The sequence below is a fragment of the Pyricularia oryzae genome, chromosome 4 (assembly GCF_000002495.2).
Source record: "Pyricularia oryzae 70-15 chromosome 4, whole genome shotgun sequence".
NCBI classification, from domain to species: domain Eukaryota; kingdom Fungi; phylum Ascomycota; class Sordariomycetes; order Magnaporthales; family Pyriculariaceae; genus Pyricularia; species Pyricularia oryzae.
This window is the reverse complement of record NC_017851.1, coordinates 932100-951935: the sequence shown is the minus strand read 5'-3', so window position 1 is coordinate 951935 and position 19836 is coordinate 932100. Positions and strand designations below refer to the sequence as shown.

The window sequence follows — 19836 nt, the reverse complement described above, 5'->3', positions numbered from 1 at the left end:
TCATTTACTAGATAGTATGCTTATACTGGATTGTCACATGTTGAACTGGGCGGAACCAAGCAGGTGGGCCGATCCAATCGGTGAGCGATCCAGATGAACAAATTCTTCCCAGGTAGGTAGGTACATACTAATTACTGCACATACTATGTATGCAGTGACTCGGTATACCCGCTCTTTGGTTGTTGGGTCACTTTCCAGGCAACCCCTTGACACAAAGTCAATACCGGGGCCTTGCTATAACCTGGCATCACCCCCCAAGTTGCCCCTGGTGAACGTTGATGGTTATTGGATGTTGAGAGTCACCCGGAATAAACAAAGTGAACTCTGGGGATGTTGGTGAGTGTCTGGGGGTTCTTATTTTTTATCTTATTTTGTTTTGTTTTATTTGTTTTAGGTTTGTACCTTTGGCTCATTTGTACTCCCGACGGCTAAAATATTCGTTGATTTAATGGGCATATTTTAGCATTCGGCAAATCATCTTTGATGGAATCTTAATTCATGTTCGGTTCTACGTCAATTGGATAACTCGATTCGATTTCGTTGTTTGAACAGCCACAAGAAAATGACAGATGCAGGGCGGCGCTCTACTCACGCGCGTCGTTCAGGCGCCTTCAACGACCAGGATGTGACTGATTTATTCAACCACTTCAACCAGAACAACAACCACCTGCAACCCGCTGCCCGCAGCTTACGCTCTGCCAATTCGCGCTACTCGCTCAATGAACAGTTTGCAGCCACGCGTAAGGAATACGAGTTTGGATTCGACGATGCTGCCTCTTCCTTTATGGATCTCAGTATATACGCCCCGGAAAGCCAGGGCCACGATGTAGAAGGTTCCGGGGTTGCCGAGGAGCAGCTTCACATCAGCCGGGACCATTTCGAACTGCTTTGCATTCCTCGACATGCGCTGACCAGGGAGCAAGTCCGCCGCGCCTACTTTCGCCTCTTTAGGCTGCTCGACTCGGAGTCGCAGCCAAAGCAGATGCGAGCCGCAGCTGCCGTCTACATGGCCGACGTTCAGGATGCCTTTGAAACCCTGGTGGAGGACGCAAGGCGGGAGAGGTATCTGGAGGATCTGCTGGCCGAGGAGGACGGTCAGGAAAGCGACGAGGCCGACAGGTCGGAGACCGATGCGGTGGGCGCGCCAAGGCGGTATTCGATTCTACCAGCGGCGCTTTTCCCATACTCGACGGACCTCGGCGTCAGGTTCATCGCGGAGAGAAACCGACCCTCACCTCGGCAGCCTGGGTCGGCTCAGATGCTGTCCTCAGTCATGCCTATGGACTTTTGCATTGGCCACTCAACATCGGTACCACTGCCAACGCTCGGTCGTCTCTTGGCCACGGGCATCCGCCGTATACAGGCCGCCGCTCACCCCAAGTCCTTGCAAGTCACTGATCAAGAAAAGCCGCCCAAAATCGCCCCGATACTCGGGACCGCCCCTGTGCTTACGCTTACAGCTGCGTCATATGGCCTCGCTCGTGATTTGACCACCGTATCTCCTGCGCTACTCACCGACCGCTACCAACCCATCCTCCCAGAAGCCCTGCCACGGCACCGCATGGCCCAGCTACTCGGTAATCGACCTTCACCCCTAGTCAACCTTCGCCTCAAGCAAGACCTCTTTTTGGACAAGGGCGTCAACAACGGCGGCCCGAGTGCCGTCGTGGAGTTAGAATCCGAGATATTCCCTCAGCCATCCCTGACGGGACGCCTTGCGCGCACCATCCATCCCAAGGGCCACGCACAGCCGTTAGATCTGGAGTTGATGGTCAGCACCACGCCGACCGCTCTATCGCTGCGCCCACCTAGGGCAGGCGTTGCACTCTCGAGAAGACTCGGATCCGGGACCGGATTTCTGTGCGCAGACAGTGGCGATTTGTTTCGGCGTTCTCAGGCCAGAGCGATCGACGAGGCCACCACCTGCGCTGGATTCCCGCAGTTTTCAAAAGAGCACATCGGCAGGAAATCCATCCTGTCCTCAATCATCTCCCCACTGTTGTTTCTACACACAGAGCCCACCGTTGAGATAGGCTACACGAGCCTCGCAACAGGGAACATAGGCCTCCTCGGAGCAGCAGGCAGACCCGTTCTGGCCCCCGCTGACAGAGGAATCAAGGGTCTGGACCTAGAAACGAGCGACCTCGGCGCAAGCAGCAGAGGGTCGTGGACCGTCTCCGCGGCCGCCAGCTCCGGTCACGCTGCGGGCTATCTCCGTTACGGGCTGGATCTGGTGTTGGCACTGCCGCAGGCGTTCAAGTCCCGCCTCCCCTTCAGACCGAGCGCCTACCACGTCGAGGTCGAACTCTGCACGGTCCGGTACCTCGCGGTCCGCGCCCTGCGCCGCACTTCACAACGGTCGAGCGTCGGCTTCGAGGTTGGCCTGTCGCCCGCCAGCCTCCACTTGAGTCTGTACTGGTCGCGCCTGGCCCAGCGCCTCAGGCTACCCATCCTACTACGCTCGGGCAGCGGCAGCGCCGCGTCGAGGAAGGCGGTGTTTTGGGCCGTCGTCCTGCCCATGTTTGCTCTCGCGGCTCTGGACTTGGCCCGCAAGAAGCCGCAGAAGCGCGGCGTCGCCGCCACCGCCGACTCGATCGCCCGTCGCCGCGCTGAGGCGGACGAGCTGACGGCTGTCTTGGCCACGGGCACTCAGGCCCGACAGACGGCCGAGCGGATGCGCGGGGGCCTGGTCATTTTGGCCGCAAAGTACGGAGTGCCGGGCTCGAGGTATTCGGGCATGACCGTCTTCAACTCCGAATACGAGGTGGCCGACGTCACCATTGCCGTTGCGGCCTTGGTCGTCAGCGCGGACCAGGATGACAAGGCCGGGTCCTTGCACATCCCCCAGGGCTTACGCAAGAGCAGGCTCGTTGGGTTCTGGGATCCAGCCCCGGGCCAGACAAAGGTGCTCCAGGTCAAATATGTCTATTGCGGAAAGGAGGGCATTGTGGAAGTTCCTGGGCGGGATGAGTTGAGGTTACCTCCTGTCGTGGTTGATGAGAAAGGCAGTGTGAGCTGAGATGTCTGACGATTTAATGCTACGACAATTATTAACGAGCTTACTTGCTAGCTCTCTTTTGTACATTTGCCTAGAGTCATCTGCTCTCGATGACATAAACGATACAGAAAACCTCTGGTGCGCAACACCCTCGTATTAACTCCTGGGTGCCCGTAAATGCGCCCCAAAAAACACCATATATACAATATCTATCTAATATGTTTTGACAAAGGAAAACTAGCAAAAGAGCGCCATGTCTATACTCCCACCATTTGATACCTCTGTCCGTGTTCTCTCCTGTTGTTTGGCTGAATTTCTTCATCTACACATAGCTTCTCAACTTTGCGCGCGAGTTCGACAATTGGTGCGTCTACGAGACGCCAAAATATGTCAGATACCCAGACAACAATGGGGAACAGGATCAGCAGCCCAGTTGCCCAGCACGCAAAGCGCTGTGTGGGCCCCTCGACCCCGATCATGCCTTTGATGCCCTTGCCTAGCTGGGCAGGTACAAACCCTTTCTCGCCCGGGTTTCCCTTCTGCGGTGCGAAGGGTTGTCCTATTGTCATTTTTTGAAACATCTCCAAGACGGGTCCATGGATTATGTAGATGGCATAACTTAGCCGGCCGCAGTACTGGCCCACGGCACTGTCCAAAAATCGCCGAACCCACACCAGCTCTCCGCACGCGTACAAGGCAAAGATGGCAGCAATGGCAAACCAGTATTTTTGCGGCGCGAGGGCGTCCATGGTCGCAAAAGGGTACGGCGTATGAGCATTCAGATACCTGATACCCGGCGTTTTGTCTGCGTCGAAATTGGGCCAGCCTCCAACGAAGACAAAGACGATGATTACGCCACACCAGAATGCCGAACGCATGATGGGGAGGATTCTATGCCGCTTCTGGAGTTCGCCCCACCACTCGCCGTTACCGGAAGCCTGAAGCAACCGGATCTCAGCCAAAAACATGCCACCGAGGAATTCGAAGCCGGCCCACTTGCCGCAGCATAAGCAGTATATCATCAAAGCAAAATTGATGAACTGCCGTAGTCTCAGCCGGACGAGGGAGAGCGTGATGAGAACCAAGAAAAGTAACATAGAATGAGCCATTTCGATGGGTATGGTCCACAGATGCACATCGTACCCCGGCCTCAGGTCATGATCCCAAGCCCACGGCCATGTTACGCTGTGGAACACGGCGTCCTTCCAGTTCCAGAGCTGCTCAGCTAGCGTCTCCTTTGGTTCGTATAGGTAGCCCATCTGTATCAAAAGGGCGATTATGAAGGTCGAGACGATACATGGCCCGTACAGCCTGAAGGGTCGTCTGAAAGCTGAGCTTGCCACCGCCGCGGCGCTCTTTTCCAAGTCCTTCGCATGCAACAGTTTCAGGGGCTTGTTCGACAGCACAAAGCCCGATATAATGAAGAAGATGTGGACCATCGGCCGCCCCGAGAACACGATGCGTAAGAATGGAAGCTGCAGCCACGAGCTAACCTGACCCTTAGGGTTAAGACCGTAAGACGGTATCATGTATTTGTGATTCTCTTCGGTATAGTGGCAAAAGAAGACGATAAAGGACGCAATGCCGCGGAGGCCATCGAGGTAAGACGTCGTGTGAAGCCTATAGGCGGGCTTCAGGTCGGGATAAAGTAGGTCGGCGATGAACGAAGGTAGGAGGGCGCGGAAGACGCGGCCAGGAAGACGGATGGCCTGGTTGTCGTAGCGAGCCATGATGCCTCGAGTGGCCGTTTTGACCGGTTGACCAATCTCGTCCGTGGCCGTGGTCGCTTTCGGATTAGACTAGGTAGGTCTAGATGTTTTATGTTGGAAACTATATAGATGGAAGGTCTAGGTCATTGGAAAAGAGAAGGTTCTATGAATTCGGACAATGGCCTGCCATTCCCCAGAGGCTCTCGCGACTTGACAATTGGCGCCGGGGGCAGAGATGCCTTTGTCGAAGCAGAAAACGCCGGCTTGAAGCCAGATCCCAACGCAATTCGTGGTGAGAGCGATAGAGGCTAGTTCTCCAGGCCACCTTTTGGTTCGGTCCTGAAGAGGGAAAAGGAGATGCACTGTTCGCCTTTTGAGGTGCTAGATCTGCAGTGGCAGGCAGATCTTCATCCTGTCACAGTGGGTTTCAATACAACAGTATTTTTTTTCTTTCATTACCACATTGTGCAGGCTGAGGCCTGAAGAACATATACTTCACACAGTACCCGTTACTGCGCGACGTAATTGACAATGGCAGCAACCAGGTAGAGGACTGAGGAATCAGGATGTCCCTCCCCGCTGCGTCAAAGTGGGTAGGGTTCCCCTGACAATCCGGGAAAGCAAGACTGGGTGTCGAATTCGATTCGATGAAGAAGATGGTAGCTACCCAGCCAGCCAAGCCAGCCAATGCCAGGCCGGAGCTCCGCAAGTGGGTTGGTTGCTTATCAAAGCACAAACCCCAGGTGCGCATCTTCTTTTTGCACGGACCTGATTGAATCAAGAGGCTAAGCCACGCGATTGTGGCAGGAGGGTTTCGCAAATTGGCAACTTACCCCTTGGCAAGTATGGGTACTGCAAGGTATGTAGGTAGGCAGGCAGGTAGCAAGTAGTTAAGGTAACTTGGGCATGTATGTATGTATGTATGTATGTATGTATTATCTTCATTGTCGACAAAAAGAAGCGAGCAATGTAATGTTTTCTTAGATTTAAGGCTGTCATCCGAAACAAATGACTGGGACATTGGCTGCATCCAACTGCTTGTTGGAGTGACGTTACAAAGGGAGGGAAATATTGCAGAGTGACTGACACCCTTTAAAAAGAAGTTGCTAGCTTCTCCGACTATAACGGCCTACCCAGGGCTCTCGATTTGAGGGCTCGTTTGCCTTGATATCTTAACCCCCGAAAGGGAAAGAACAGGTGACGTACAAAGAGAGAGAGGGGGGGAGAGAGAAGAGAAAAAGGCGCGGACCACACCTAGAGGTGGGTAGGTTGTCAACCAGAAATGGACGTGTGGAATGTGTGGCTTTTTTGGCGATTTGGTAAATTTTCGTGCGCAAAATGGGTCTGCTGCAATCATTGTCCGTCCTGTCCTCGTCGCCGTTGTCGCCGTTGTCGATTTGCAGGATTCCTGGCTTTCGCTTGGACCTAGGGCTGGCAAAGGCTTGCGGATGCCTGTTATTCGTTACTAGCGTTATAAAAGTACTGGAGTCGGTACATGCAAATCAGGGAAGGATAATGAGCAAACCAAGATTTTTTTTTGGGAACGGCGTTGTCCGTTCTTAAAGTAGATGAACAAAATGTGACGACGATATCCAAGATGCCGTTGCGGCTATTGAAATTTCGAACACGCAGAACACTGGAACGGCTCAACGGGTGCCACAGCTTCTTGCAGATCTCTGCACACCCCATCAATTGATTGTACCAGGTGACGACGACAGGAAACAGTCATCGATAGCCCGATTTAAGTGCATCCGCTGCGATGCAAGCAGCTGTTGTGTCCAAAAGGTCGAGTCATGGATAGGCTTGTTTTCTTTGCTTGACGCAATGTCGCTAGCTGAACCTAGCCGGTCATCGTTTGGATACGCGGAAGGATTTCCATTGTTTTTTTTTTCCCCTTCTTTTTTGTCTTTTCCCCCTCCGTAAGCTAGGCGAGCTCGCGCCTCGGCCTGTCGGACATAACCTCGTTCCGTCCATCAAAACTGTTAAACCCGTTTTCCGCACCTGGGCTGCATGGAGTCACAAATAGCTCCCTCCCAAGAGAAGCCAACCATAAAGCTGCCAGGCAAGAAGATAGCCAATCATCTGAGGTGTTTACATCTTAGTTTTGCGGGTTTTTTACTACCAGTGTTGAGGGTAGCTTGTCTGCAGGGTTTACTAGGGTCTTGCGGTACAGATTTCTGTTAGTTAAGGTAGGTAGGTACCTACCAGGCAGGTAGGCTTTTTGTTGCATGAAAGTTTCCGGGGGGCTAATTAACCCCCGATACCGCTTGACGACACGAATCCCGAAGGTATGGACTTCCGGTCAAATCCTTAGCTCACCTAACTCGTTGGGAATCGCACGGAGCAGCTTTTTTTTTTGGGTTAAATTAAAACCGACCTGTCCAGGTACGTAGGTAGGTACCTATCTAGGTACTAGGTAGAATGAAATGATTATTTCATGAGCTTGAAAGGATGATTTCATCAGCTTGAAGGGAGTACTACTGTACTTGTATTGTATCCGTAGTGTAGATACGATTGAAGGCAGGCAAATACCTAGGTACCTTGACTACCTGCCTACGTACCTAGTTAAGTACCATAATAGATGATGCTCGACCCATCATACTTACATCAGGATTCAGCCCGAGATTTACCATGTCCACACCCACCCACACCCACAATGCCTATGGAGTCTTGGGAGTACACAAATTACCCACATCGGTTTTCTGCCCAGGTCTGACTGACAGCGGCAAGACCCCGAGCCCGAGCCCGATCCGATTCTTACACCCATTCCGGTAGGGGTCTAGAGTGCAGATGCATTAATAAGCGCCAGTTGGTGGCACATTCTTATTAGCTCCTGGATCCCCTTTCGATCTAAGGCTTAGATACCCTTATTCATCTTATACTTGATGATTTCATACATGCACCTCTCTCCTAGGTCTACCTAGTCTGGGCACTTTTTTTTCTCCTTTTTTTTCTTCTTGAATCTTCAACAACCCTCGCGGGCACCTTGGGGCACTATACTCTCCAACTTGAACAAACCTACGTACATATTCTCGTACACACGTATATACCTAGGTATACATACAACATACAAACTTACATCAGGTACCTGTCTACCTCAACGTGTATATAACCAATCCACACCTATACACGCCGCCACCGGAGAAGCACAAGAGGCGACAGCAGAGTCACCCGGCAACACACAAGGGTCCGCGTAAACACACAAGTATCTCGTCAAAATATAACCATGGGGAGCGGATTACCAACACCACCGCGAGACGATCATGCCAAGCCGCATGCATCTCGGAAGACAACATCAGGCCCCAAGCCAATGAAGGCCCCTCAGAGGAGTTCAAAACGTGCTCCTGCATCGGCGCATTCGCCAACCTCAAGTCTAGGGAGGACACTTTCTACGGGTGAATCAAGGGGCAAGAGGGTATGGAAGGCTTGTGAGAGGTGTAGGATGAAGAAAACAAAGGTTGGTCGCCAACCCAATTGCGCGCGCTCCTAGTTGGCCCTCTACCCCAATATATCCTCTGACACGGAAGCAAACCCAGTGCGATGGAGAGATGCCTTGTCGGCGCTGCAAGGATGACGGCCTGGTATGCACCGCCGGCGTGCGGCGCAAGACCGAGTATAAGCAGATACCTAGAGGTTACGCAGAGGTGCTAGAGAACACACAGTTTGCGCTCGTCGCCACCATCCACAAGCTGTACGCCATGGTCCGGAATTCACAACCGTGGGAGCTGGGCGAGCCCGACCTCAACGACCGCGGCCAACCCGTGGTCCACACCATAGCATCCAAACTCGGCTGCATCAGACCCAATAGCGACATTGACATGCCGATACCTTCGGCATTCCCGGAAGACGAGGCCGGCATGGCAGACCTGATCGCGCAGCTCAATGCGCAACAACAGAGCGACACTATGAGCCAGGATGACGATCATCACCACCACCACCAACAAGAACACAACCACCGGTACCAATACTCGGATGCAGAAATGGAACCAGAGCTCGACATGGGGCTGGACAACTTGGATTTGAGTTTGAGTCTGGACACAAACTACAGACGAATGGCGTTTGGGGGAGAGCCGAGAGCGCTCTCTGCCGGTGCACTCTCGCCGCAAAGTTTATGCCTCGACAGTGACAGGCCGGCCTCCGATGCCGGATTCTCGACCTGTTCGCCCTTATTCGACGGAGCAGCTGAGGCGCCAGCGCTGAGCCCTTACCTGCTCCAACAACCACCGCTGTCGGCGGATCAATTTTTCCACAGCTTGCCGTCACTAGGCGGCGGCGGCGGCGGCGGCGGCAATAACATGTCGTTAAAGCCTGTCCCAGATCCCGAAGCAACAACTATGATGGGCGGCATGGGTGACCCCATGATTTTTTCAGGCTATGGGCCCGATCTTCTTAGCATGTGAAGCTTTGAGGGGAGGGGGCCTGCGTTGACACCCTGAATAAGAACAGGGACCTACTTAATCGAGTTCTCTTGGACGAGGCTCTTTTGTCGTGTATTATCTGTGATAGGTACTGTATGTGTTTCACAGTTGGTTTAGTCTATTAATGAGCCAATGAAAGAAAGAATCACGCAGATTCAATGCGATATGATATGTATGACGACTTGACAATTGTTTTCTTCCAGCGTCGATAACCACAATTGGGACTTTGGTTTAATTAGTGAGGTCCGGTTATTTCCATCGGGTTTCATCGGTTTTACTTTTGAAAGCAGACAAGCATACTACCTTTTTGGGATTACTGCCATTTTCGGCTTGGATCCCTTTTTGGGTTGAATCATATCTCTCTCTTTTTTTTTTCTTTTGTTTTTTTCCCTCTTCTTCTTCTCTCTTTTCTTGGCAACTTGGTCCCGTCCACTTCCTCGCTCGATCTTTCCGGCCAGTGGGTCAGGTTTGCCAGGAACCGGCTGTCGCTTCCGCCATTTTGGTCCATGTGTGTGGAAAGTCGCTTGGTCGCTTTCTAATCCTACCAGATTGATTGCAAATCCGAAATCCTTCGGAGGGTTTACAAATTTACTCCCTTTGATGTGTAAAGGGGGTTACTAGATTTCACCCTCTTCAAGGGTCATGATCTTTTTTGTGTTCATCTGAAAGCAACCGTACGACTTTCTTACAGGAGAGCGGGAGGAAATTTTAGTGTTGGATAAAATACCTACCTAGTACTGAACATTAATCATAATGATATCAGATCGATGCACAACGGCCCTGGAAGCAGTCGGAGTTCGGGATAATTCGTCGGACGGAAACTCCAGGCACCCCTTAAAGCAACCCCTTGACAGACAGCACACGGACAGTCGGTCTTTTCGGTCTTTAACAGTTAAAATTTACCGATCGGTATTCAGAGGTGACCCGGAACCCCTTTCGCTTTACCTTGGGTAATGAATGTACTTTCTTTCACACATGCCCCTGACTACAACCATATCTCCGAGACTACCACGACGCAGCATTTGAACTAGTTGATGGTTTGGCTTGTGTTACAGACAAAACTGAAGAAACCCACAGAACAATGGGAGTTCAGCTTCATTGTATTGAACTGCGGCGGGCGTTGTCGATTGTACGAAGTAATAATGCTTGATAATGTGACTCTTTACGCTAAAATCGACGCTAAAGCTCTCGACCAATTGCGTTTCAAATTTGCCCGATCGGCCAATTAATCACCTACCTTATCTTGTTTACCTAGAGGAACGCACCGAAGTTCTAGGTCTAAACCAGGTCTAGAACCAATGGGAAGCCGAGAAACATTTCCTCCCACGGTCACGACCAGATAAAGTAAAGAAATATTCGCATCGCTTCGACTTCTCCGCTCCGCTGAATACAGTATCGGGGAATTACAAGTACGCGATAGCGTTTGGCGGGCTGGCAACACCTCCTTCAACCTATATTGACAGCAACTGGGAGGGTCAACTACTTGTCTCTCACAACGGCAGCCACAACAAAGACGGAAAGGAGGAAAGGAGGAAAGGACTCACGTTCATGGGCGAAGTCGACAAGAAAGTCGTCCATCGCTTCTTTTCGGCACACGCTTCTGAAAGGCCGTTGAGTTCGAATAATTCTCCGATAGGCATGCCCCAGCCGGCAAGCAGCCACTCGTGCAGGTGCCACTCGAGCTGTGTGCAGGGCCAAACCTCAAATGACCTCGAGTCTCCGCACACGGCAGCGATGCGTTTTTCCCACAAGAACTCGAGAAGTTCTCTGGATGGCTCGACGCCAATATTCGAGGGTTTTTGTGTCTTGTACATCTCGTTCAGCTCGGCCGCCTTTTCTTCCGCAAGGCTCTCGTATTGCTCGATATATCCGGACCGTATGATGAGTATATCTCCCTGAAGGATGTCGTCGGGCGACATGCCTTGATGCCGCAGCGCCTCCATGAGCTCCGAAAATGGAATCGGATGGGCAGTTGTCGCGTCAATGACTCTGCTTTGCGCCCGCGCCCAGCGATACCAGTCGATCAAGACGCCGCGACCGCAGATTCCTTGTCGCGAAACATCTAGAGCGCGTTTTGTTTTGTTAGTTTTTGGCCCACTTGTAGAGATGAACCAGTCAGAAAGCGGGTTATAGCGAGCACATACGCTGAATACCGTTTGGGATGGGTGATGCGGCAAATTCCTCAGCCGTGCGACCCATAAAGTATAGCTGCTCCTTTTGGTAGGCGTAGTGCCGGAACCCATCCCATTGCGAGCTACACTGTGAGTTGAAAGTCCACATGTCGTCGTGAGCATGCTTCAGTGGTGCCTTGTTGATCAACTTTTGCTCCAGGCTCTTCCGGGGGAATTCTGGGTATTTCGCTCCAGTCATGGACCAGTTTAGCGATATCCGCTGCCCGGTGAGGATATTCTCACGCGCTGCCCGCGCTACGATTTCATCGGTGAGCAAATTAAGCGTGCCTAGTTGGTCGCCAGGACCCCAAAGTCCCCAAGCGTTGCCCATAGGGCCCTTCTTGTCGAAGGGGAGGTCATTAAATGCCGGACGACTAGTACTTTTGTGGGATGCCATGATGGTGTTGTTGTTGTTACAGCTATTGTCCACCTTTTTACCGCTTGTTGTTCAGATCGTGAACTCATAGAAATTCTGTTGCATGATTCTTTTATTCTTCAAAAGCCCAACGCAACTTCGGGGGTGGGTTCACGATGCCGTCGAGCTCTCCATAGGCCGGATGACGTCCGATAACCAACGCGGAGGATATCCGACGGCGTGGGCCAAAGGTAGCATACATACCCCAGTTTCTCCAGCCTCCCCCCCCCCCCCCCCCCCGCAAATGCAGGTCATGCTTATTTGGCGATTGGGCACGAATCGAGACCGTGGAGATGAATAATAATTACTAGACTGGCAATCCTGCCGGGAGACTTCCGGCATTCAGAGGGGTGAGTATGGTTGGCTCCAGCCCGCATACATACCCCAGAATTTCGGTTGGCTTGTTTGGCGAACCGACGGGGAATCCTTATTTTCTTTTCGAGCATATAAATATTTGGAGTCTATCTCCTCCGATGATGTCGAAGATGTCGGTTCTTTCTTTGCCAAACATTATTCTTGTCCGACCATAGAAACGGTCACCTTGTTGCAGCAGCGGAAGGAAGCATCATGGCGACTCAGGACAATAGAAAGAGTGGCGATGTCGAGCACGACAAGCCCGGCGTCAAGACGCAAGAGTATGCCGGCTCCAACTGCGGTCTGACACCTGAGGACCGGGAATTCATGTCACGCTACGAAGGCAAGGCCGGCAAAGCCATTGTGCGCAAAATCGACGTTCGTTTGATCCCCATCATGGGCATCCTCTACCTGCTGGCACACATCGACAGAGGAAACATTGGCAACGCCAAGATTGAGGGCATAGATCAGGAGCTGGGTCTCGTAGGCAACCAGTACAACATTGCCAGCACCATCTTCTTTGTTCCCTACATCATCTTCGAGATCCCCTCCAATATCATCCTCAAAAAAGTCCGACCCAGCATCTGGCTATCCCTTCTCATCATGGCTTGGGGTATCACCATGACCTGCATGGGCTTCGTCAAGAATTTCGACGGCCTGGTTGCTACGCGTGTTGTGCTTGGTATTTTCGAGGCTGGCTTCTTTCCCGGCGCAGTCTACATCGTCTCCTCGTGGTACCCCCGACACGAACTTCAGCAGCGCCTCGCTTTGTTCTACACCGCATCCGCGTTCAGCGGAGCACTCAGCGGTCTCCTTTCCTACGGCATTGCCCGCATGGACGGTGCTCGCGGCATTTCCGGCTGGCGTTGGATTTTCCTCATTGAGGGAGCCATCACCGTCGCCGCCGGCATCGCCATGCCTTTCCTCGTCATTGACACCCCTGAACACGCAAAGTGGCTCAGCGACGATGAGAAACGCTTCATTGATCTTCGCCTTCGTCTCTCAGGCGTGCGTTCCAATACCGAGGAGGGCGACAAATTCTCCTGCAAGCTTCTATTCTCAACCATGATCGACTGGAAGATCGCCCTCGGCATCCTTCTCGCATGGGCAAACTCGGTCCCCAACGCGGCCTTCAAGTTCACCATGCCTCAAATCATCAAGCAGCTGGGATTTTCCACCGTCAACGCCCAGCTCCTCACCATGCCTCCGTACGTCTGCGGCGGCATCTCGGCTTGGTTGGTCGGCCGCTTCGCCGACAAGTTTCGCTGGCGCATGCCCTTCATCGTTGGGCCCATGACCGTTCTCGCAGTCGCCCTCGGGGTCCTGTTCGGCTACTCGGACAAGGTCACGACGAGCGTGCCAGCCATGTACGTCGGCGTCGTCCTCGCCCAGGTTGGAATCTACCCTCTCCTCCCGGGGATCAGCGCCTGGGTCGGCAACAACCTGGCACCCTCGTGGAAGCGGTCGATTGGTCTCGCGTGGCTCCTCGCCGCCGGAAACCTGGGCTCGCTCGTCGGCACAAACATCTTCCTCGACCAGGAGGCGCCTCGCTACCCCACCGGCTACGGCACGGCGCTTGGAATCATTTGCTTGGGTCTCATCGCGGCCTTCGCTCTTGAATTCTTCCTGTGGAAGATGAACAAGCGCAAGGCACGGCTTTCGGAGAGTGCGATTCGCGCCGAGTATACCCAAGATCACCTAGACTGCATGGGAGAGAAGAGTCCGCTGTATATCTACACCCTTTAAAGGGTTTAGCGTCCAAATCGTACCGATAGGCTTTCCAAAGCATGTGGTTCGAATGACCGGGATAAAAGCGAATATAAAGTACGAGAGCAAAACGCCGTTGTTTACAATGTGGCAGATCTCATTTTAATTGAGTCGAAAGACTCCCAACAATCCTGTCAATGAAACGGATTTCTGACAGAAGCAATATGAGCCACAGAAATGACGTTGCGTAGTCCAACGCGGCGCCTAGAAAACGGGAGCATTTCCACAAGCTTGTTTTTTTTTTTTTTTTTTTTTGCCGGGGGGGGGGGGGGGGGTTCTTTTTGTGCGGTAGACAAGTTCAAGTTTTCCCAGCTAAAGTAAGCAGTCTAACCAGGTCAAAGGTTGTATAACCCCGAGATAGTCCATGTGTTTGTTGTACACAAAAGAATTTCTGAGTATCTCCAAAAATGCACCTACATTCGTGGATCCTAGACTAGAGAGCGGCCGGAGAAATAATGAAAGCGGCCAGGGAACAGATATTAAAATCAACGCCTACTGACACGCTCAACCCGCCTAACATCGTCGGGCATGCGTGTGATGCACAACTCCCTGCAAAACTTTCCCCAGCCTGAACTTCCCGTCGCATCGCGCACAGCCTCTTGCAGGTCCTTGCCGTACCGCTCGCGGTAGGCCACCTTGATATCCGCAAGATGGTGGCGGTCCCAGTGGAAGCGGACCAGGCGCGACGTGAGCAGCTCCCGACGCAGGTCGTCACGTTTTGATGCGGTCAAGGCATGTTGCAACAGTAGCGCGTCGCGAACCGGCTTGTTGATGACACCGTTGAGAATGTGTGCAAGCAACTCCCCCTGGGTAACAGAAACGAATCTATCAGCATGGCTACCAGCTGAATGACAAGAAGCACTGTGCTTTTACGTCCACTACTGAGACGCATTACGGGACAAGGAACGCTGTAGACTCACCACCAAGTTCCCGCTCTTCTTCAATGCATCGCGGGCAAAGTTAGACCTATATTCAGCACTGTACAGCTTCAGCACTTCGCGTAAATGGCTGTCGCTTCGCATGATGACAATCTGGATCATGGCGCTCTCCCCGCCCTTCTCTGATCGGACGGCGCGGTAAAGAGCGCGTACGTCGTCCTCAATGAGCATCCGGTCCATAGGCAGGTACCGTCCATGTCGATCAACCTCCTCCATACGTTGCTCGTCGAGAACCATCATGACCGCCTTTTTGAACTTGTCCTCCTTCAGCTCGGTCTTCATGCAGTTGCGCAGGCTGTTGTCGTATTTTTTGTCACTGAACGCCTGTTTGATCTCGTGGATCTCGTCGTTGGTCCGTCCCATGAGCGACTCTATCAGCAGCTCTCGCCGTGTCTTGTCGCCTTGGTACCAGTAGTTTGCCCAGTAGGCCTCCGACTCCCACTTGCCCAACGCGACGGCGTAACAGGCCTTCATCAGGTTAGGCTCATCCTCCTTGAGCCTCGAGCGGATGTGCTTGGCGATGTTCACGCCTTTTCGATCCGGACCCGTCTTGACCAGCTGCTTGTATTCGACCCGCAGCGTCATAATCTGTTCGTGCGTCAGGCCCGGCAGGATCTCAATCAGAGGTTCGACGTCGGGCGGTGCGTTGCCCTTGAGTGCCTTTGCCAGTCGCTCCGCATCGCCAGCCGGATCGGCAAAGCGTGCACGCCGTTTCGTCTTGTCACCACCACCATACCGGTCATCGTCGTCCGAGTCGAGAGGCGCGACATCCAGGATCCGAGTGTCATGGCCAGCGGGGTCGCGCGAGGCAATCATCAGCGGCGACGGCATGGGGGACATGGACTGATATGTGCCATGATACGACTCCAGCAGCGGCGAAGGAGGCGCGGCGGCAAGAGACATGCTACCGGATCGGTGGTGACCACCGCTGACCGACAATGATGACATGCGAGCAGTGGGTGGTAGTGGCGATGAATCGCGCTTAGACCGGCGACTGGCGCTGCTGCTGACCCCCGGCTCAATCGTCACGATGCTGGCAGAGGAGCCGCGAGGGTCATCGCGGTAAGATTTGGAGCTGGAAGAGGGCCCAGGGCTTCTGGACCTGTCGCGGCGACGAGGCTCACCAGCGACGAGAAGCTGGCTGCTGTCTTGGCGCGAGGACGAGTACGTGAGCCTGTCATCGGCCCTGTCGTATTCGTACTGCTTTGGCTGAGCGTACTGGTAACTAGATGACGAAGGTGGAGGAGGAGGCTCCTTGGCACCGTAGGCTAAATCGTCGTCATCGTACCGGTCCCGGTTGTCACGCCGGGATCGGCCCTCGGACTGGGCGGCGTACTTTTGCGGAAGGTACGAAAACCTGTCGGGCTCGTCGCGGGCATCGCGGTCTCTGCCTGATGGAGCAGGGTATGGCAGGTCGTAGCTCCGGGCACGAGGGTCCTCATAATCATACATGCGCACACCGCCATCTCTATCGTCATCGGGGTATGGAGCCGATGCCTCGATGACCCTGGCAGGGGGTTCACGGCTCCGGCTCCTGTCACGGCCGCCGGGGGAACGCGAACGGCCACGGCGCCGTTCCTCCACTTGCAACGACATGACCTCTTTTTGTTCGCTTAGAGTTAATGTTTTTTTTTTGTGGTTTGGCAGGATCGAGCCCGTATTGATTACGTGCGTGTCCTGCGCGTATATGTGACGCACGCGTAACTCTACCGAGGTAGCGTTATGTGCGAAAATGTAAGATTGTGGTGGGTCCCTTGGAGCCAGCAGAGCTTTGATTGAGGGGGGAAAAGGATGGAAGGGAGGAAGGTGCAAGGGGCACACGAGCAGTTCGGAATGGCACCCTCGGCTGAGGTGGGGGTGCGGAATGGTAAGTGGTTGGATTGCCTTGGGGTGAGGTAACCTCCTAATAAATGTATCCCTCTTCTTTACTCAAGCCTTACTAGTGCGGTCAGCTGGGAAAACGTTCGACAGGCAGCAAAGCCTTGATGCGGGCAGCGGTCGCTGGCTTGGCAAACTTGGATACGTAGTAGGATTTTAGAACGCGACGGTGGGGGAGGGGCAAAACAAAACGGGCAATCATCTGCAGCACTAACTGGCAGGCCGGCCCATTGATGGGCGGTCAAATTAACATGGAAGCAAGTCTTGACATCTGTACATATGAGCAAAGAGGCTCAAGACGACTCAACGTGTATGCAAGCAAACGACCTAACAGATGGCACCATAAAACACGCACATATAATGTGCCGAACTGGATGGTGGTCAATTAGGTAAGGTACCTAGGTAGGTTAAGGTGCCTTGGGTGCCTAGATAGGCAACAAGTCAGGTACCGACCGCCCCAATGAATGTGCTGTGCGTAGCCGTGTTAAAGTGGCACATCAGAGGAGGAACGAACTGCTTCTTCTCGTCTGTCTGTTTACTGTATGTACGGAGTATGGAGTAGAGTATATTAGGTGATAGATGCTGTAGGTAAGCAACCGGCATTGTGGGTTCCATTGAGGGGGAGAAAAAGAGGAGCAATTAATCAGAAGCCAAGAACGAAAGCAACTTGAGGTCTCGATAAGCTTCTGCAGTTTGGATCGAGTATATAGTATTTTTCGGATGCGTCGACAATCCCAGGGCAAGAAGGACTAAATGCTTTGCTGATTCTTATTGTTAACCCCGAGCGACTGTTGAAATTTCCAGATTCGAAAATTTGTTGCTTACCTCGATGGTATTAATCAATGCGACCATCCGATAAAAATAAAAACAAAACAAAATGCCAGCTTGTAATATCCGCATCCGCGGACACGAAAAGTGGCACAGCTGGAGCCTTACCAAAGTTGCATGGCTTGCATTACTGGGGTTCAGCTTGCTGACCGATAGAATTTGATCCTTTACTCCGTAGACCATGTTCGAGCCAGCAAGGATTTATCCAGTGGGAGTGCATGTTCCAGAACCGACGGCAAAGCATCCTCTGTCTAAGGTCTAAGTTCTGGTCTAGTTACTACCAGGGTCAGGTAGATTTGTTTTTAATCTTATCCACCTGGTTTTTGGGATGTCCTCGCTCTTGATGCCCGCCCAAGATTCCAATTTCGCTTGTTTCGTGCCGTAGAAAAATAGAAAGAAAATTCTTTTTTGCTTCTTCTTTCGTTAGAGCATAACCAGGCAAAGAAAAAACAAGTAGTAACCCTGTATGGTGATGGAAATCCGCGGTCGGGGTATATTGTTTTGGTTTTGGTAGTACACTATCTACCTACCATATGTGCTTAGGTATTGGGCACGACAGGAAAGTGAGGAAGAATGCAAATTGGTGGTATATCAATGAGGAAAATGATGACAATAAGACAATGTGTAAGCGTAACGGAGCCCAAAATAAGGAAGAAAGAAACAACCAAGCCATTGCCAAATAAGCAATTCCATCCAACGCCTTATTAGCCCCAAATTCAAGATGGGCATCGTAACCAATTCTTTTCAAAATGAACCACAACCAAACGCCTTTTGCTCCAGGGGAAAATGCTAGTGGGTATACATTGAAACATCGCAAGCACTCCGTAGACATTCAACACAATTTTCTTTCACACATGCTGGGTGATTATAACCGAGCCTTCTCAGCTTCGGAATTGTCATCTCCATCAGAGTAAGCCCATGCTTGGACTGATAACTGCTTTGCTGAAACAGCAGCTTCAGTGTCCAGGCGGATGGCGCCGTCGGCAACGTCGTGTGCTGTACGATATGACCTGCAGGGCGTCTTGTTAGTACCATGCACATGTAATAGAAGTTTCGGTATCTTTACTTACCATATGGATTCCTTTGACTCGACAGCCACAACAGCCAAAAGAAACAAAGCGACGAAGCAGATGACAGCGATGTCAACATGCTGACGGGAGACACATGGGTGAGCGGCGTGCGCTTGAGTTGGCTTTTGCGCTTGCGTTTGCGTTTCGTGCCCGTCGCTCGAGTCACCTAGAGGCTCCGATCCAAGCGCCGCTGGCTTCGTAGCTGGTTCGTCCTCATCGTTGCCGGCCCTAGGCAGGCCGAGGAGATATGTCGATTGGATGGGCTTTTGTGAAGCCAGGATTACAGACGGGATATCAGAAGTCGATGGATTTTGTGGCCTGTTATCTATGGGGGCCTCTAGATCCTGTTCGATAGTCGAAGGATGTATCCTCGTTACGGGAGCAAAGTGGTGCGCATCGGGCTCTCTGTTGTGGTTGATAGTAGCAGGTAGCGCGGCTGCAAGCACGCACAAGAACGGCAGGAGTGTGGTCGACTTCATCTTGAGGGTGATGTGCTGGTTTCGGTCAAGACGCGAGACTGGGTGAGCTCGTCGATGACTTTATCAATGGCGAGGAACAAAAGAGAAGGACAAAACCTGGGAGACAGCCTTGTCAGGTGCAATGCTTCCCATGCGAGAGGGGGTCAGGCCGTTACTTATGCAAACGAATGTGGAGATTTAAGAGTTGAGGCTACATGGAGTGCATCTTCACAAAGGGTACCTCCGGGGCAATTAATTAAGACGCAGTACACTCTGCCGTACCGTAGTATCCATCACTTGCCCTCGCTTGTACGGAGAACGGGCACGTCAAGGCAAGGGACAGGGACAGGGGCATCTAATTCCATCCAGCACAACCCTCAACCTTATCGTTTTTTTCGGCAGGTGTGGACCGCAACCACTACTAAAATTGGTATTGGACGGCGCGGTCAGGTAGGGGCAAGCATTCAGATTCGGTAACAATGCTCTCCAAACCTTGCTTCTAGCGGGCTGAGGAACCCGAGCCCCGTCCACATGGGCTGTCAGGTACCTTACCTTACTCCGTACAACAGCAAGCACTGTTGTATTATGGTAGGAACTCCGCCGCAAAGCTGCGGGCTGCATCACCTCTGTCAACCCCCATGAAAAGCTCCATTGAACTGCTGCTATTTCTGCCGCGATTTGCATTGCTGGCGATCAAGTTTTCAAAGCTAGGTCTTGGCAGTGGTGTGTCGTGTACAGTACTTCCTTCACATTCACAGTCAGGTCGAACGCCGCTGGTTAATATTGATTTTCTTTGTGGCACAAATTAATTCACGCAAGAAAAAACAATTTC

The 19836-nt window shown here is 52.4% G+C and overlaps 7 protein-coding genes across 7 annotated transcripts; 3 read left to right on the top strand and 4 right to left on the bottom strand.

Moving 5' to 3' along the window:
- Positions 1–93: 93 nt before the first annotated feature.
- Positions 94–3019, top strand: MGG_03709 (uncharacterized protein; the record flags this gene model as incomplete). The annotated part of the gene is made up of 2 exons (XM_003716124.1): positions 94–112; positions 576–3019. 2 exons carry the CDS (start codon positions 94–96, stop codon positions 3017–3019), a joined length of 2463 nt encoding a protein of 820 aa, XP_003716172.1.
- Positions 2946–5486, bottom strand: MGG_03710 (uncharacterized protein). The gene has a single exon (XM_003716123.1). The coding sequence runs from the start codon at positions 4726–4728 to the stop codon at positions 3256–3258; it is 1473 nt and encodes a 490-aa protein (XP_003716171.1). The 5' UTR covers positions 4729–5486; the 3' UTR covers positions 2946–3255.
- A 2076-nt stretch (positions 5487–7562) lies between these two features.
- Positions 7563–9715, top strand: MGG_03711 (uncharacterized protein). Its single transcript, XM_003716122.1, has 2 exons — positions 7563–8164; positions 8244–9715. Exons 1-2 carry the CDS (start codon positions 7934–7936, stop codon positions 9105–9107), a joined length of 1095 nt encoding a protein of 364 aa, XP_003716170.1. The 5' UTR covers positions 7563–7933; the 3' UTR covers positions 9108–9715.
- Positions 9716–10470: 755 nt separating this feature from the next.
- On the bottom strand, positions 10471–11773 carry MGG_03712 (uncharacterized protein). Its single transcript, XM_003716121.1, has 3 exons — positions 11270–11773; positions 10670–11187; positions 10471–10591 (listed from the first exon to the last, which is right to left on the bottom strand). Exons 1-3 carry the CDS (start codon positions 11691–11693, stop codon positions 10577–10579), a joined length of 957 nt encoding a protein of 318 aa, XP_003716169.1. The 5' UTR covers positions 11694–11773; the 3' UTR covers positions 10471–10576.
- Positions 11774–12278: 505 nt separating this feature from the next.
- Positions 12279–13811, top strand: MGG_03713 (inner membrane transporter yfaV; the record flags this gene model as incomplete). The annotated part of the gene is made up of 1 exon (XM_003716120.1): positions 12279–13811. One exon carries the CDS (start codon positions 12279–12281, stop codon positions 13809–13811), a length of 1533 nt encoding a protein of 510 aa, XP_003716168.1.
- A 284-nt stretch (positions 13812–14095) lies between these two features.
- Positions 14096–17466, bottom strand: MGG_03714 (annexin ANXC4). Its single transcript, XM_003716119.1, has 2 exons — positions 14753–17466; positions 14096–14638 (listed from the first exon to the last, which is right to left on the bottom strand). Exons 1-2 carry the CDS (start codon positions 16364–16366, stop codon positions 14318–14320), a joined length of 1935 nt encoding a protein of 644 aa, XP_003716167.1. The 5' UTR covers positions 16367–17466; the 3' UTR covers positions 14096–14317.
- Positions 17467–17912: 446 nt separating this feature from the next.
- MGG_03715 (uncharacterized protein) lies at positions 17913–19321 on the bottom strand. The gene is made up of 2 exons (XM_003716118.1): positions 18547–19321; positions 17913–18486 (listed from the first exon to the last, which is right to left on the bottom strand). Exons 1-2 carry the CDS (start codon positions 19023–19025, stop codon positions 18342–18344), a joined length of 624 nt encoding a protein of 207 aa, XP_003716166.1. The 5' UTR covers positions 19026–19321; the 3' UTR covers positions 17913–18341.
- Positions 19322–19836: the final 515 nt, after the last annotated feature.

Excerpts from the sequence above, each read along its gene's own strand:
- MGG_03710 (XM_003716123.1), bottom strand. The coding sequence starts at position 4,728 with ATGGCTCGCTACGACAACCAGGCCATCCGTCTTCCTGGCCGCGTCTTC.
- MGG_03711 (XM_003716122.1), top strand. The coding sequence starts at position 7,934 with ATGGGGAGCGGATTACCAACACCACCGCGAGACGATCATGCCAAGCCG. Across the intron at positions 8,165-8,243 it reads GTAGGATGAAGAAAACAAAG|TGCGATGGAGAGATGCCTTG; the intron begins GTTGGTCGCCAA and ends AAGCAAACCCAG.
- MGG_03712 (XM_003716121.1), bottom strand. The coding sequence starts at position 11,693 with ATGGCATCCCACAAAAGTACTAGTCGTCCGGCATTTAATGACCTCCCC. Across the intron at positions 11,188-11,269 it reads CATCCCAAACGGTATTCAGC|ATGTTTCGCGACAAGGAATC; the intron begins GTATGTGCTCGC and ends AACGCGCTCTAG.
- MGG_03714 (XM_003716119.1), bottom strand. The coding sequence starts at position 16,366 with ATGTCGTTGCAAGTGGAGGAACGGCGCCGTGGCCGTTCGCGTTCCCCC. Across the intron at positions 14,639-14,752 it reads AGAAGAGCGGGAACTTGGTG|GGGGAGTTGCTTGCACACAT; the intron begins GTGAGTCTACAG and ends TCTGTTACCCAG.
- MGG_03715 (XM_003716118.1), bottom strand. The coding sequence starts at position 19,025 with ATGAAGTCGACCACACTCCTGCCGTTCTTGTGCGTGCTTGCAGCCGCG. Across the intron at positions 18,487-18,546 it reads GAGTCAAAGGAATCCATATG|GTCATATCGTACAGCACACG; the intron begins GTAAGTAAAGAT and ends GACGCCCTGCAG.